At 35.0% G+C, this 17,721-nt stretch overlaps 1 protein-coding gene across 5 annotated transcripts in view; it reads right to left on the reverse strand.

Moving 5' to 3' along the window:
• MALRD1 (MAM and LDL receptor class A domain containing 1) overlaps positions 1–17,721 on the reverse strand; it is a 225,185-nt gene that overhangs the window by 104,587 nt on the left and 102,877 nt on the right. For all 5 annotated transcript variants that reach the window (XM_071735085.1, XM_071735084.1, XM_071735083.1 and 2 more), the window contains 2 exons: positions 3,827–4,072; positions 826–983 (listed from right to left, as the gene is read on the reverse strand). In XM_071735085.1, coding sequence (XP_071591186.1) covers positions 826–983; positions 3,827–4,072 — 404 coding nt within the window. The remainder of the gene's footprint in view (positions 1–825; positions 984–3,826; positions 4,073–17,721) is intronic.

Consider the following 17,721-nt stretch of genomic DNA (forward strand, 5'->3'; position numbering starts at 1 on the left):
AACTGCACCATCATTTATACTTATCAGACAAGATTCTCTGCACAAAGAATCACAAATACACAAACTCACTTGTAAAGGTTTCTTCTACATCTAAAAGCAGTATATTTTGTCGATGTCATGAAGCACCATTAAAAAGCCTGCACAGAGGGATTAAATACATGCTTCAGCTACACCCATCATTAATTTCTACATTTTACTAAGAATCATATGATGGTCTAATACTTGCTTTTGCAAGCATTTAGTGCCTTTTCTTTTTAACTAACAATAAATGGAACAGCCAGTTCTCAAAGAATGTGTCAGTTCTAACTTGCAACTAAGTAACTTAAAATATCTTAATTTTTTTCCTTTTCTAAAGAAACTGGATTATATATTCTGCACCCATCTACACAAAAAGACAGAAAAATCAATACCATTATATTTTTGCATGTTATTCTCCTTTTCTGCAAGTTACTAATTGTTTTTTCTCTGTTGGATGTTATCCTACCGTAATGATGGGGTTGCATACTGATAGGGAATGACGATAATATATTAAAATAGGTCTCACATGAAGATTATCAAAGAGAAAAGTATTGTCTGCGAAGAGGGAAAATAGAAAGAGATTTTTTTTAAAGGTTTTCGGTGGCTTTTCAGAGAAACATTTTTGAAGAAAATGGTGAAAACATTTTTTAAAGAGTAGAATAATAACCAACAGTGACGTAGGAAGTGCAAGGAGCTATTCCAGTTCACAAGCCAAGCAACAGAACATCAGAATGCCAAAGCACTGTGCTGGAGCACATACACCCTTACAGATATCAGATATTAAAAAGAAAAAGATACTTTTATTACCTTAATCAGAACCTGAATATGTCCCGTGGCTTTTGATGACTTGAAGTACCAGAAGCTCATCACACAATTCCTGCTTGATTCTTTCCATCTAGAACTCTTCACATGGGCTTTTTCATTTTTTAGGGCTATTGCAGTGGTCTCAAGATATAGGAAGTGTCCTGAAATTAAATGATGTGTTACTGAAAAGTTGTTTAGGACTTCCAAATTAGATTCCAAAATTCAGGAAATAAAACGGAGACATGTATGAAATATACTTCTTGTACATATCCTGTACTACTGAGCTTCTGCTTAGTTAAAAATTAACAGATCACATTCCTTGTGAACTTTTTATATCAGACATTGACTGGGAATAGCTTACAATTTGCATGAGCCTGCATAGCAGAGGAAGAATACTTCTGTTTCTCACCCATTCTCATCACATGTCCTTGACCAACACCATTTGGTTGACATTTTGACAGTACATCATACACGAGCCACACCATGGTAGATTTCAGGAGGAAGTTTCCTGAAAGATGCTGTTCAAGCTGATATAGTCTTTGAGTTTTCCATTTCTATTTTTTAATCAGTACAATAATATAATAAATTCTGAGAGTTTTCAAATTCAATTCCTTTACTTAGTACAAAAAAATAATGTGTAGTTCATATAAACATAAACGTAGTATAAATAACAAGCTGTCAAATTATAATTGCACATCTACTGAAGCTTGTATATGAACTAGAGAAAAAACATTCCTTCATTAGAGATAGAGTAAAATAAGTTTATTATAAGTTTGATACTTCTCTGGCAAATTTACAACCAGAAATGCTCATCATGCTACTGATGGGATGAGGAAATTGTTTCTTCTCTAAGGTCAAGCATATACTTAACAAGTGTAGTGACACCTAAATAATATTTTTTAAAAAGTAATTGTAAAATATAAACTTTTTCTACATCTGCTGTTTTGTCTATTAAAAAAGTCACATGCATAAACACTATGAAATATCAAAAGCACATCATATATCATGGCATCAATGTCTTCTTGGAAGATGTGGCTAAGCTGAATTGAATGCTAGGAATGCTGAAGTTTGTTAACATCTGTTTTAAACTAGGCATATTACATCTGTTTGGAGGAAAAAAAACCAAAAGCTTTCACATTCTTCTTTGGAAAAAAAATGTGACTTACTGAGTTGACAGACACAGGACATTCTAAAACACAGCTTGGTCTGAATGACTGGGACCAGCACTGTGGGAAACTGGAGTGAGCAGGGCCAGTCAAGCTTAGCTAGGGGATAATGATTTAATGTTAAAAACTGAGGTGCTGCCAGTGGAGTTAAAATTAGACAATTGCTAGATGCCATCTCGAGGGCTGTGGTTTTGGAAGTTAGTGTTAAAATTCCTCTGTGTCTTTCTTTGTGCAAGAACTGATCACAGAACACTGCAGTATTCTCTTCCTCATATGACAAAATTTTAACATCAGAGCTCAATTTTGTTTTGGTTCTTTCATGAACACAATTGTTAAGTGTGATCAGTTCTGATTGTATGGCCAGATATCATCTTCATCTTTAATCAGTTGGCCAAAGTACAATTGTGAAAAGTGAAATGGATTCTAAATATATTTATTATAGAGCAACCCTTGAGTAAAAAAATAGAGAACTTATCCTCTTTCATCATTCATCACAAAAAACCCATTTAACTTTCAGACTCTAGTGTAAATGTCCTGGGTAGAGAATTAGATCAACAGTCACTTTATTTGGATGTTGCGTGGATCCAAGGAACATACTGTGAAGATAAATCAATCTCTGTTCTAAACAGAAGTGGCTATTTTAAAAGCCAAATGTAAGAGAGGGACACATTGGAGAGCACTTCTCTTGTACTGTATCTTACTTGAAGATCAGCGAAACACAGCCAGACTGGGCTGTCTCTAAACTAAAAAATGTACAGCTACATAATTCTTGTGTTAATTTGTCCCTGTTTCACCATCATTCACCTTGGCAAGCTTTCATTAGCTCATGAGTTTCTACATATCTTCAAGCAAACTTTGATTTTATTGGGTTTTGTACTTCAGCATTTCATGCAAACTGAACAGCTGAGACAGCTACTGAATGCAGGTCCCTTTGCCTTTGTGCAGCTCTGCTGTGGAATATTTCAATTTAAGATCAGTTCTGAGCTCAGTTTCATTTATGCCTTTGCCTGACCTATGAAAACTTCAAAGGCAGGGAATGAAGAAGGAGAACAGATAATTGGGTGCTTTGGCCAAAACAAGCCAGGAGCAATACTCCCACTAACTGAAATTTATTTACTTAAATATATTTATTTAAAACTATCTAAAATTAGACTATGAATGTGGTTAACTTTAAAATTTCCAATTTGTTTCTTATCTCATAAATAGATTTTTCTCATCTTTCTTTAGGACACACTTTAGGTATGATTAAGCAGACAAAAAAAGGATTTCCCTGAGGCACATAGACACTGGTACATCCCCTCTAATTGGTTCTCAGGAACACATTAAAATGTCTCATTACCCTTCACCGAAATATATTTTTATTATGTTCTAGATAAGTTTGCTCACAGTCAGGACTATTTATACCCAGCATACAAAATCTTGGGTACCACTGTAGATTTTTTTTTTCTCCCATTCAGAATATTGTGGCATGAGCATATTCCAGCAAGGGCTGCGGCCTCCTGGAAATAAGCTCAGGCTCTGGAGGGGCAGGACCAAGTGGATATCAGAGCTGAACTAACTCACTCTTGCAGGCTGTACCCAGTCCACAAGTCTTTACCCTGACACAAATTATCTTGCTTGATTCATACAGCAATACTTAAAGGAAACAACAGAGAATTAATTTTTCCTAACTGCAATTAATTTAAAAACAGCAATTAGTATTTTTATATTGTTACGCATTTAATTCATTAAAAATGACAACCTGAACAGACATGTTAGAACCCCCCTGTTGCCTCTGAAGGGAGGTATTAAGAGCTCTGTGAAGAAAATTCCATGTCATTTGTGAACTGACAACATACCAGTTTTGTTTCCAAGCGTGTGGTCCCTGGGGGGTCTAAGACTTTGAGGCGAGCTGACCCCTAGCACCCAGTTAAAATTGTCTGCCAGGGAATTTTGCCAGCCACATCTGCCGTTCTCAAAAGTGCAGGAAGTTCCACATTCATTCTCATCTGTATTATCCCCACAGTCGTCTTCAAAATCACAGCTTTGTTCTGGTCTGTAACACTTGCCATTCTGACACTGCCAGTAGCCATGTGAGCAGGAGCCTGAAAAGAGACAAATGGGGTGTCCTGGTGAATCACACTGCCGTGCATCCCAGCAAGGTTACTGGAAGGTTACGTCTCAGAGAGTTTGATGTTTAGGAGGAGGAGGGTGGTCCAGAGCAGTTTTATTAAAAGCCTTTAGTTCCCGTGAAGTGCCAATCCATTATCAGTTTATTTCTTTTGTGTTTTGTCAAGTGATTGCCTAAATAAATGACTGTTTCCCTTGTAAAGCCTTTGAGGGCAAGTTTCAGCCAGGCATTCCTTCAATAACAAAGCTTTCTAGTCTGACTTAATTGCTGACATTCTCCTTTCATGTGGTATAGGATTAGACCATTTCATTTTAGCTGCAAACTTGAGCTCAGTTTAGCAGTCCCAGTTTGGAAGAAAAAGCTTTTCTATTTTAACTTGCCTTTTAATGGGTTTCTTTTTTCCTTTTTTTTTTTTCTCCTTTTTTTTTTCTGATACATTCAATGGGGTGATGCTGCCCTTTTTGTGCAGTATTCCTGGTGTGATGGAGGGATAATTCTGCTGTTGTACAGCCAAAAAATTGCAGGACTCACTTCACAGAATACATTTCCAAACTTCATCTTTTCATTTTGGATCAGTTTCTACAGGGCTCTGGATAAAAGCAGCCCCTTTAGAACATTCCAGGCAGGAAGACACAAAATTCTAAAATGGACCTTCCCTATTTTCATTTTCCATTCTCCACTGCCAGAAATACATGCACAAATAAAATTTCATTCAAAAATAAGATCATATCACTATATAAACTACATAAATCACTATATAAACTCATCAGACAAAAAAATATAACATGTAAATATACTAAAGTTAAACAAGTATGGGAAGAATTTGAAATAACCTATACCAAAATCATGTGGAGTTAAAAAATTATTTATATACGCGCTCTCTGAATTTAAATGAGAATCTAATGGAAGCAAATTTAATTCAGATAAGGCTGAATGTTATTAAGAAATCGGAATAACAGATTAATTAACAAAAAGAAAATAAGAGATGGGATATGCAGTTGGTGTGCTGGCAGCCTCCATCCCTAGGACTCTAGGTAAGACTCAAAATTGCAAATGCCCCAAACTAAGTGAAAAAACATTGCCACACTACTTTGCTTTGAACAAAGGGAAATCAAGCTTCCAATAGCTGCTCAGAGAAAGGAGAAAAAAAAGTCCTAAACAGAAAGAAGCAAGCCAGAATAAAAATGTGACAATGACTTAGAAAGACAAGAATATCAGGCAAAGATCTCTAGAGCTGGAGATAAGGAAAATGGGTAGGCTCTGACCAGAAGAAAAAGACCTATTTGAAGTTCACAGTTACAAGTTTATGAAAGCATCAGTATGATTTTTATTAGTACACAATCTCTGAAAATAGTCCTGGCTAAAAGAATGCATTAGTTGCATTGATGTCACCACTGCCTATCAACTGCAACCTGCAAGAGTGAAGAGTCCATCAGCAACCTCTCCACTCTATCAGTCAACTTCTGTGTTGTTTCCTAAAGTAAGATGCAGATTTTTTGTAAAATTTCTGCCTTTTTTTTTTTTTTTTTTTTTTTTTTTTTTTTTTTGTGTGTGTGTGTGTGTGTGTGTGAATAATGTAAGCAAAAAAGTTAATTTGCCAGCAAACTAAGAATTTAAATTCCAGGAACAAGTCCATGATTGGAAATATTTTTCCTTACTGCTCATCATAATCAATACTTGAAATAACTATTGCATTTTGAGTCCCCTTTGTAGCATTGCTTCAAATGTCAGGTTGAAAAAAGGGGGAATTGAGAGTGGAAGTCTTTGTTTTCTGACGAAAAACAAAAAAAATCCATTTTGAATCCTGGCATGAATGAATCTTTTGAAGCATGTGTAATGGATGATTTCATACTGTCTAACTGAGCCTGTAACGTGACTTGTTTCTGTATGAACTTCCAGAGTATGTTTTCTCCTTAAGTGACATATTTCTAAGGTTCTATAACTGTAAGAAACCACACACACACAAAAAGAAAAATCACCAAACACAACAAACTGTAAGAAAAGGGCTCCTTTTTGAGCTTCCTTCCTTTCCTCCCTACTTTTTCAAACTCCTAAAAAAACCCAAACACTCTGATACATAGATGCTTGTGGGTGCAAAAGGGATTTTTTTTAATTTAGAGGAACTTCTCCTTAGCAAGGTTCAGTAACTTTTTCCTCCAAGCAGTTTTTCTGAAAGATTATTAGGAGGTAGAGTTTTTTCCCTATGCATCAACACAGTAGGCTGCAGTAGACCCAGAGGAGATGTTTGTGCCTTTCAGATCAATAATCTCTGAACTGAGCAGGATCTACACAACAGAGGAAAACAGCAAGCCCAGTCAATAATCCCCTTGTTTCATATACTCTAAGAAAAATCAGCAGTTTCAATGCATTTATTTTAAAATATGCAATTAAAACAAAGATTAATCATGTTTCTTTTAGAAAGGCGTTTCTTTAAAATGGATTTTGAAAAAAAATTTACCTGAAAACATCAAGAGAGAAAATAATCTTATCATCCCTCATCCTTCCCTTTATGAAGGTAATAGCTTTTTAAAAAAATACCACTTATTAGTTTACCATAAATTCATCACAAATTCTCAAATGTTGTTCGGACTCATACCTAAGTATGCAATAATTTCATTTTCACTTAATATTGATGACAACTAGTTGTGTCATATTTGCTTGGATTGGCCATGAAAGATTCCTAAAGGGTCTGTTTAAACACTCACACTGAGTGACCAAATGGAGCCCAATTAATGTAATTTATCAGAGACAAGCTTAAGAGGTAGCTTGATCATGTTCTGCAATTACGTGTAAGAAGATAAACAGAAAGTCCTAATTTAGAAGAAAAAAAATTTACATGCTGAAAATTTGAAGTTAGTGAAATTCATCTTAAATTAAAATGAACGAGTAATTAATCACTGAGTAGATACCCACAGACTTTGATAACCTATCCATCAGTTAAGGGCTTTTAATAGTCTGAAGTTTTTCCCTGGAGATACGCTTTAGTTTAACTTAAAATATTTAACAATTCAATGAAACTACAAAATAGAGGTGAAAATCTCAAATTTATCTATTAGATACCAAGCTTCTTGGAGGTGACCCTTAGCATATCTTTGCTTTTTGGAATTAACTATGATAAACTGAAAAAGGTAAATAAGATCTGAAGTTCTAGAGAACTGTAAAATATGGTTGTATATGAGATTACACTAGTTATGACTCTAGTAATAAGCATTTAATGCAATTCTCACCAGCAAGATAATTTGCATTTTAGAATGACAGGAAATAGATTGGTGGTAAGGACATTCCAAAAGTTTTTAAGGGAGTGCTTCTTAAACTTATTATATTTAATGATATCATTCTCTATGTTTTCCAAATCCAAACACAATCAAATGAATGGGATAGTTTACAATTCCCAGAAGTATCAGAATAACACATCGGTAGGCTTGAAAAGCTAGATTTGATTCAAAATCTTTTAAAAATATTTTATTTACATTCACATAGCTGGAAGTATACTTTTTCCTACTAGAGCTAGAGTTCTTGTAGAACCATAATCTGCTATAGAGGTCAGAGTAATTAATCAGCAGGCCAAGAGTATGACATCCCATGGATATGAGCTCTCTAGATATTTTAGATCTTTGAGTTTTTCCCTGCAACAATAGCTCCATTATCATTACCAGTCTGAGTTGACATTAGTGTATGACTGAATTGTATGCATTCTTTAAAAAAAGAAAAATTAACAAGAACATCTTTCCTCTAATATCTCACCCGTATAACCCAAGGACATATAGTAAAGTGCTTTCATCACAGCTGATGATGCATAGTAATAATGACTTGTCAGTACAGGCATGTGAAAAATGCATCTCATTTCCAAAGCCAAGCCTGGGAAGTTAAAGAAATTGTAAAGACTTTCAGAAATTAAAATGCTGAGAAAAAAAGAAGACTAAAAATGTACTACACCTTATGTGTTCTTTCTTTGTAAATAGTCTATTTTTTCTAGGTTTGAGAGCAAATATTTGAATTTTTGAGTTTTCAAACCAACCATTAAAGCACTTTGATATATTTATTCATATTCTGAGCAATCCAAAGTTTGAAAAAACAACATTCTTTGTTCATTTGTAAAAGGGACTTCGGGAAGAAACTGCTAACTTTCCAAGTGTCTCCCATGACAAAGACCTCCAGCAAGAATTTCATCAGTTGATTTCTTGCCCATTTCCACATATAGACAGAAAAGGATTCCTTTCCAGCAATCCGTTGCAGTGTATCCATCCTCAAAACCATTAAGAATCAAACATATAAACAGAAAGGTAGCCTAGCACTGTTCAACATCATCATCTCTATCCATGACAGAGCACAGAAGGATTCCTTTGTTTCATTTACTATTTCACCTTAGAATACAATGGCTATTTGTCAGTCACTCTTATACATACCTAATGTATGTATAAGGGCACACATATGCAGTGTGCCCTAACATTGTGCTTTGCTATTTTAAAGGTTAACATTGAGGATAAGAGAAGCTAAAGACAAGATAGGCACTCAATGCCTCTTCATACACAGGTCTGGGGAACTATAAAAACAATATTATGAAGAATAATTCTCAGTCTCAGGTTCTTAGGTGCATGTGACTGTATTCACATTTTATGTAAATGTATGCATTCACTAAAAAGAAGCACAAAAGCAAGTTTTGGCCAGAGAAGGTCTTTTTAACTTCTCCACTATTACAGTGCTGGTATACTAATACTGTTAGTAGTGGAAATAGCACATACTTTCCCATGCTCCTTGAGTAATTCTACACCTATTTAGTCTATGAAACACACTAGCAGGTCACCTGAAAAGGAGATTTTCAGCTAATCTTCAGTTGGGAAATCCCCATGGTGAATGAGAAAAGACCTAGGCCTGGACACATTGACAGAAACTCCTATTGCATTAGAATTAAGACTGTTTTGTTCCTTGCCAGAAAACTGAAATGAGATACAATACATGTTATAATGATTGTTCCAGTGCTAATCAGATGGTTTAAGTCTCTGACATAAGGCAATGGTCAGACAAGGAAAACTGCTGCAGCAGGACATATAGCTAATGAGAACAGGAATACATCAATTCTTAAATAAAAATTTCCTTTTCCAAAGCCAAGGTGAAATAGAGAACTTATATTCTTGAGGGTGGACAAAGAAATACTAAGACAAAAAGGAATCCATATCTAGTTTTTAAGCAAAGCTTTTTCAGAAACAATAGTATTCATGCATTTACCACAGTGAGAAAGATTATATACCAACCAACCTGAAAAGCTTAACTCTCTTACCTGAGTTTACTCTTAGTATATAATAATAAAAAAGAAACACACAAAAAATTTTTTGTTTGCCTTGTTTCTGCTAAAACAATTTAAATCTAAATATTATCTGCCTGAACTCCTTAGCAAAGATACAGAAGGAATGTTCTTTAGGTTTAAAATCCATGATGCTAAAAATATGCGAAAAAATGCTAAAAATTTTTTTCTTTCATTAGTGACTTTCGGTAGTAATATGTATTTCTAAGTCAAAAGGTCTAAACTCAATTTTGCTACTCTAGCTTTCTCCACCACAGAAGACAGCCATAAAACCCTAATTCCATGTGAAGAATCTTGGTGCAGCAGATCTTGGAGGAAGACAATCAATTTGACTTCTGAAGATCTCCAAACTTAACTCCTAGTTGTAGTGTGCCCTTTGGAAGTGCAATTCAACTCCTAATCTTAAATGCTTTGTACTGTACATGGACATCTTGCCTGAGTAGTGTGACCCCCAGTTTAAAGGTCCTATTGCTATCTGATTGCATGAAGAACGAAGAAGGCAGGGCATTTGCATTTCCTGGTCATTGGTTTCATCACCTGTGTTTCTGATGGAATTAAAAAGCTGCAGATTGAGTCTAAAAGATGGTTTGAAGTAAAATAGAAGCCCATAAGTCAGAGCAGTTTGAGTGTGAGAAATGGGGTGCATAAACGCTGAGTAGACAAGATAGGTCAGGAAGGAATTTCTATTCTTCATCACACTCCAAATTGTTGCCCAGAGCATATAGTGGAAGGTAGAGCTGCAGTACAGTGATAAATCCCCTTTGAATACCTTGCCAGAGATGATGGACTATGCTCAGTAAATGTGACAGAGGGAAAATGCTTCCCACCCAAAGCCTGATCAGCCAGCTTTCATGTGCAGTTACAGTCCTGTCTCTGAGACCAGAGGGTAGGACCCTCTCCTGGTCAGGTCTAACCTGATTGAGAGAGGGCAATAGACATGGAAGCCCAGAATTTGATAAAAACTGGTTCCTCATCTGGAAGTAGAAACCAAATATTTTTAGAAAACCCTTCTCTGGCAAATAAAGGCATGAAAAAAGACATGACTTAAGCAGTAAAAATAAAAAATAGTCACTGAGTGATCATATTATATGTCCACAAGACCTTAGAAGTCTCTTCCAGGAAATGCTTTCTTTTGTTTTTTTAGTTTTGGTTTTGACAAGTCAGACACTATTCATGTTCAAAAACACAAATGTAAATTAGAAAGGAAACTGTTCTGGAATATTCACAGTTTAATGCAGATGAGATGAAAAGTGTGAAAGAGCTACAACAGAAAGATACCAACAAACTCTATAATCAATCAGAATCCCAAAGAAAAATGGCTTCTAATATGGTAATTTTTCCTCTGTGCTACAGTTATGTTTGTTCTCAGACAACGGAAGAGAAAGATGAAAAATATACTTAGAAAGTCAGCCTAAGTGTTGGAGATGAGATTCTGCAAGTAACATGAATTTGGAACCTTCATGCTCTAATGTCAATAGTGACGTCGATGTCTCCTAGGGTGATCAAGTAGTTCTGTTTATTATTTTTTCAAGACATTATGAATAAGACAAAATATTTTTTTCATTTAATGACAATCTGAACCAGAACAATCCAAATTCCCCATAGCAACGATAGCTTTATTAACTATATCTCAATTCAGTATGTGTTCATGTGTAGCAGCACTCTTTGAGGTAAACATATAGGAGCACATAACCTTAGCAAGTGATTGAACCAGGAAACAGCAGAAAAGTTTATCGTTGGAAAGGGAGCCCTGATGAAACTATTTTATCCTATTCCATAGGGACTTTGGTTTTAACAGGAATTTCTCAAATCACTGGGTCTAGTTAACTTGTTTGAAAGTCAACAATATTAGGCAGTTCCTTTGCATTCAATGGAATCAGTAACTTCATTACTGCTACTTGAAGGCTATTTTTCAGTTTTCAGAAGAGGGTCTCTCTTAGCATCTAGACTGAATTTATTCATGACCTGTTCAGATACACTGATTTGTACGCATGCTCTGCCATTCAGCTCTTCCACAACACAGAATGAAAGGTAAGGGAAACACAAAAGAAAGTAGAAACAGATTTGAAACCCAAAACCCAATCTTGCTGAAAAAACTTATATTTTCTGGGCCCAAACCTTCATCTGTAAGTCCAACAGAATCTGAATATTTTCTTACACCAGTCTTCTTTTGAAGCCTAACTACACAATACTAGACAACCTCAAAAAGTGAATAATCTTATATCTATGGCTGTGCCAAAAATAATGAGAAAGGCTTCTGTGGCATTTCTTCTGTATGCCAAATTAGGTCTCAGCAATTTGAAGCTGAGCATCCAAATTTAAGATATTTTTTTTTTTAATAAAATATAATATTTTTTTTAATAAAAAATATATCTACGAGTCTTTTGAAATTCACAAACCAGTACAACACATTTTGTATGCACTAGAATACTGACAAATTCTAGTGGCCTAGATAAACAAGCTCTCAAGCTTCAGCACTGACAATTTTTTACCTCCACTAAGAGGCAAATCTCTCAAAACTCAGAGCTAGGTTAGCTAGAATAACTAGGTTATTCTTTGGGGACAGAGGAAAGAATTGTACTCTTCCTGAGCTATGATGGCTTTACTAATTTAGCTTCATGACTGGAATATTTTTTGACCAATATATAGCCAATATATGAAAGTCATTTACATTTGGTTGCACCTCTACATCTCCTAAAAGTCAATACACAGAATTACATAAGCATCCTTCACAGAAATTAATTCCAAAAGGAGTCAGCTGCAGGATGTATATGAAGTCATCCCTGTCCCTGCCTGGCACAACAGAACAGCAATAACTCTACTATAGACAGGATCTTTTCCTCCTTGTATGGAGATAGATTCAAGATTTTTGCTTATGGTAGGATTTATTGAGGATTTGTTATCCTGCTGCAAAAAAGTTGAAGAATAACAATCAAGTTTCTTTCTTGGATAGTGAATCTTAATTTGCTACATCAGCTACTTTTTATTCCTGATCACTTGAAAAAGTAACTTATCTATCACGATAGCTAGATTTTATATATTCCACTAGAACAATTATGTTAAGAATTATGAATAAGAAAGAAGTAGGCTTAGAAGCTTATGATCAAAATCATGCCTGGGTTTATCATCATGGACTAATTATAATTTGCTATAAAAATGGTCACTTGAAAGGGGATTGGTGTAGCTGTCACACATTTTCTCAGTAGGGAAATACTTTCTTTAGAACAGATATTCTGCTTGCACAGAGACTTTCCATGTATGCTGATATTTTTTTCAGAAGCATGAAGAACACCAATTTATTATAAGAAGAGATATTTCAGCTACGTTTCTGAAGTTCATAGTTTCAAACAGTTTCAAAATCAGAAGTCAGTATTTTGTCTAAGACTGTGCAACTATGTATGCACTATTATGAAGGTTAATGTCCATATAACTCCAGGCTGTGTTCCTTCTAACTTCAAGAAATAGATAGTTAATTTTTTACTTGATAGCTGGCTATTAAAAACCCACGGTTCATTTCTGCTGATGAATACTATATTTCCACTAGAAAAACCAAAAACCAAAGATAGAAATATTCTAAATTAAAAATTATTCAGTAAAATGTTAGATACAGAATTATTGTTCTAGATAAGGTCATTTCTCTGAAGCTTTCATAAATGTAACTTGTTAGCAAGAAACTAGAGAGTATATTCCCCAAGCTTCTGTGAAATTCATCTCTAATATCAGAAAAGGAATGTGCAGTTTATGGAGAGACAACTTCCCAGCATTGTTCTTTTCTAGGGACCACGTTGGCACATGTTGGCAGCAGAGACAGTTATCCTTCCCCCAGGTAACATAAGTTGTTATTTCCAGTATGATCTTCAGTATACATGAAAAGAAAACCAACTAATTCTTACAAGTGAATGGTTTTAATTACCTCGTTAACTATATGAAGTATTTATAGTAATACTGATTGTGAATCTCAAAATATTTTAGCTGATGAACCTGGATTAATTAATGAGATTCAAAAATTAATCTTAGCCATATTTGTTGGTCTTAATTCTATGATAATTTTTCACAGTACAAAACTAGCATTTCAGCTTCATTCAGTTATCTATCTACCTAGTTACCTACTACAAACCTGTCATAGAAGTACGTTATTAGAACTCTTCAGAAAACTAGGGTAATTCTTATGAAAAACAACAAAAAAAATAACATTAGCATTCTGGGTCTCATTCACTAAAAGTGAATTTTCTTCTGATGTAACACCTTGTCTTGCCATATCATACCCAAATTAATCACACAAAATAGGCTGCTTTCTTTTTTGTAGAAAATAATTTCTTGCCTGTTTCCATCATGCTAATAATTTTTTATATCATATCTTTAAATGCTTGTGCATTCTCTATCTAGTCACACAAAATGCTCCAGATGGTGCCCAACAAAATTTATGCTCATAAATTATATTGTTCTACAAATGTAAGCACTCATTCTGTTAATGGAAAGATCAGAATTCAAAAAAACAGTAGAATTTGAGCATTAGTATAATGGAATCTGATTCACCTATTTGGAAACAAGGCAGGTTGCTTTTTTTATGACCACACATAGTTGCAAATAACTCTGTCCAAGACAGATGATAAACAGAAAACTGGAAAATATCATTTCCTACAAACTTCAAAGGCATCTGTTAGAAGACAGATATGTCTGATTATTGTGCTAGTAGCAGATCTTGTAGCTTAATTCAGCCTTATGGAAGGACATATAACACAAATACGATTTTGTAAACCTGTCTGCCAAACCAGGGGCGGTTTAGTCTTTGACTTAATATGGAAACAACATTTTACATGTCCTCAAGATGAGCTGTAATAGCATCAGAAGTGTCTTGCATAAAGCTTTATGCAGCCAATTCATAAACATTTTTATCAAGATAAAAATCTGGTACTGGGTGTCTGTAAACAACGGTAGTGCTGGATAAAACAGACTATTAAAATCTATCATCAGTTCAATTACACTGATGTCCTTAAAAGAAATAAAAGTAAACACTGATTGAACAAGAAAGCGTATCTGGAGGCTTTCTACTATAATAGCTATGAATTATATTTATATCTATTCTTAAATTTTAGCATTTTGAAGGCAGTATTTGACCCTGTAAATTTTCCTCTGAAGCCAACCACATGGTATCATCTTCAACATCTGTTGCAAAACCTTTGCACAGTACTGTTGGAGGTGTTGGTTTCCATTCTACTACCTGTCAGACACTATTCAATGTGAATCTAATGTCTTAAATCTAAACTGATTAATCCTTAATGCCTGAGTCTTGAATACCTTTAGTATCCAGGTGTGCAAGAGTTTTACTCCAGTTCATATGCAAAAATGGTAATGATCCAGTCTGAGTAGAGACAACAAAAGGAGAATCTGAGGCTCTAAGGTGACACATTATGAAAATAGGTGGAAGAAGCAAAGGATTTCTGAGGGAGGTTATTTAGAATAGACCATAAGGATATAACGAAGACAAAAATCTCATTCTCTAAAGTGAAGGTGAGTGGGAAGCTCTATCAGAATCACCCAGAGTGGCAAGTTGTAGCCACTGAACGTGACTAGAAGCAGACATCATAGGAAGAAGACATCCTGCATTGCCATCCCACAGCAATTGTTTAGTCTCCAGTTAAATGAGTATCGCATCCCATAGATGGGATACTGCACCAGTATTATGGGAAACTCTCCATATCTTCCAGCATTCTAAAGTCATCAACCTAACTGCTCATCAATTGGCAGTAATTTCTGCTTAAGCTAGAAGCAAGGCAAGTCAAAAAACGCGAGAAATGAAAAAAAACAAACAAAAAACCCCCAAAACAAAAAAATAAACAACCCCCCCCCCAAAAAAAAAAAAAAAAAAAAAAAAAAGAGGAGAGAGAGAAAAAAATCTATACGTCAATTTATTTTTTTTTCAAAGTCCAGAGTATAACTATGAACTTTTCTTTTCACACTAGTCTGTACATGAAAATAGAAATTGACAAATGCTTGGATTTTCCTTCCAGATATATGAGCCTGATTCTGTTCAGGCACTTATTAGGAGGAAAAATGTTTCACACCATGCTGTATGTTGTTAGACAGCTATTTAGGTACACTCTATCTTCCGAAAGTTCAGGAGCACATCAGAAATTATAAGTACTCTTTATAGGTTTGGTACTTTTGTTTGATTTGTTTTTTTTTTCCAGAACTGGCTTTAAAGATTCTCCTTTATTTGTTCCACATCCTATTCTCTCAGACAATAGACAAAGCTGGTTGCTTCAAAGGAAGATGTAAACGTTTTGTTATTCAATCAATTGTGCATAAGGAGACATAAAGTTGATTGCTCTCATAATCTTGTAATTATATATTAGTTAAAATAACTGCCAAGGTTATTTCTATTTAAGTGCCTATAAATTTTTATAAATCTAATTATATCTGCAAAAGAGCGACACAAGCAATATCTTGTGGTCTTTAGAATACACTTTAAAGCTCTGGGTCATTTCAGAAAATTTGTTGTCCTAACTATTTTCTTCCTTTGTACTTATTTATTTTCATTTTAGCTCTGCTGCTGAATTCTACATTTATTTATTTATTTATTTGATTGTGAATTATACATTTGTGCTAAAATGAATTTAAAAATGGTCCAGCGAAAAACAAATAAAAAAACCCAAAAAACAACAAAAACAAATAGAAAAAAGTCACCACTCACCAAAAAAAACCCCCAAAACTTAATCAGGTTGTATTTTTTAATGCTTACTCATAAGTGACCATGGAAGTTAATGAGTGATCAGTTAAGTAAGCCTACCAGTGCTATGAAGTTATCTGGAGTGCTGTGAGCTAGGAATAACTATGAATAACAGGAAAAATGTTTTGTGAAAATGAAATTGCTTAAAGTGACGTTATCCAGTGCTTGCTATGCACTTGGCAGCCTTCCCAACATCAGCCAACATTGCAGGGCATTGGGTTTTCCTAAGATCTCTGTAACATAGCTGCCAGCCCCAAGCAGGTGTGCCAGGTATCCTATACAACTCCAACTGAGCCACACAGCTGCAGATAAACAAATAAATTACATCTTAAGTGACATAAAATTAAATACAGTATTGAGCTACTCAGAAGAGCAAAATCCATTGTCACATATAGCTGATGAGCTCAAATCACTCCCATTACTAAGGAGTGACATAGAAGAGTGCTGCAGATAGTTCCTAGAACACATCAACCTAATGCTCAGAAAGGTCAAAGCAAATAAAATTTTAGGATCTATCAGGAAAGAGTGCAAAGAGAAAAATAATCCTCTTGCTACAGCATCATTCCACTGCTCACTCATTTCCTCCGTGCTTTACAGAGACCTGATTTTATAATCCCAAAAAGTTATAGCAGATTTTTTTTTTAAAAGACAGTGAAAGGAAAACACATGGAATGTTTTCCATGTAGGAAACTGGAACTCTTGATGTCTAATGCTGCTTCAGGACAATTGCATAGAGATCAATAGAAAGGAGATGATTTTTTCTATTATTCACCAACATTTTCAGCAAAGGCATTTGTGAAAACAGAGTTGCTTGCTCAGCAAGTGGCAGATCTGTACAACTTACTGCAGAAATGTAGAGGGGTCTAAACTACTGAATGAGTTCCCAGGGAAATTAGACTCTACACAGAAGGCAAATAAATTAAGGTTTATGCCCTCGGCAAAGCCGTGTTCAATTCAAAAGGTCTCCTAGAAAAGAAATATTAGGGACATTAGGAGGAAGTGTCTTATATGCTTGTCATTTTTATGGTTCTTGCTCAATTTCTCATTGACAGCATTGTAGACAGTAAACAGCGATCTCCTGTGAATATTTCTGTGTTCTTAAAGACATGTGTAACACTTCAGTGAATCTCGTTTAATTTGCTGGAAAGAACAACTTGTCTTCTCTACAAAACTGAAGTCAACAACCACCAGTGCTCTTGTCTTTGGGAATACCTTTTCTCCCCTGTAGCCTGCTAATCTGATCAGGCAGCCGTCGGCAGCTGCTGTATTCCCAGATAAGTGGTGTGGAGACACGAGCAGAATAGATGGAGGGATCTGCCCTTTTTATAGCCAGTGATAATGCCACAAGAGGGATGGGAGAGAGATGACAAGCAAATTTGGAGGTCATGGAAGTTGTCAAATCCACAATGTCTCTTTCGTAAAAAAATATAAAATAAGACTCATATCAACCTTTTCATGTTTTGTGGGCATAGTTAGACAGTACCTTAATCTAAGAACATTCTTGGGGTGATTGTATAATTAACTTCCTTTGAAACTATGGTTTCTAATCCCACATTTCAAACAATGTTCCAAACAGATAACACTGCTAAAT

Source organism: Heliangelus exortis, chromosome 2 (assembly GCF_036169615.1).
Source record: "Heliangelus exortis chromosome 2, bHelExo1.hap1, whole genome shotgun sequence".
In the NCBI taxonomy this organism is placed as follows: domain Eukaryota; kingdom Metazoa; phylum Chordata; class Aves; order Apodiformes; family Trochilidae; genus Heliangelus; species Heliangelus exortis.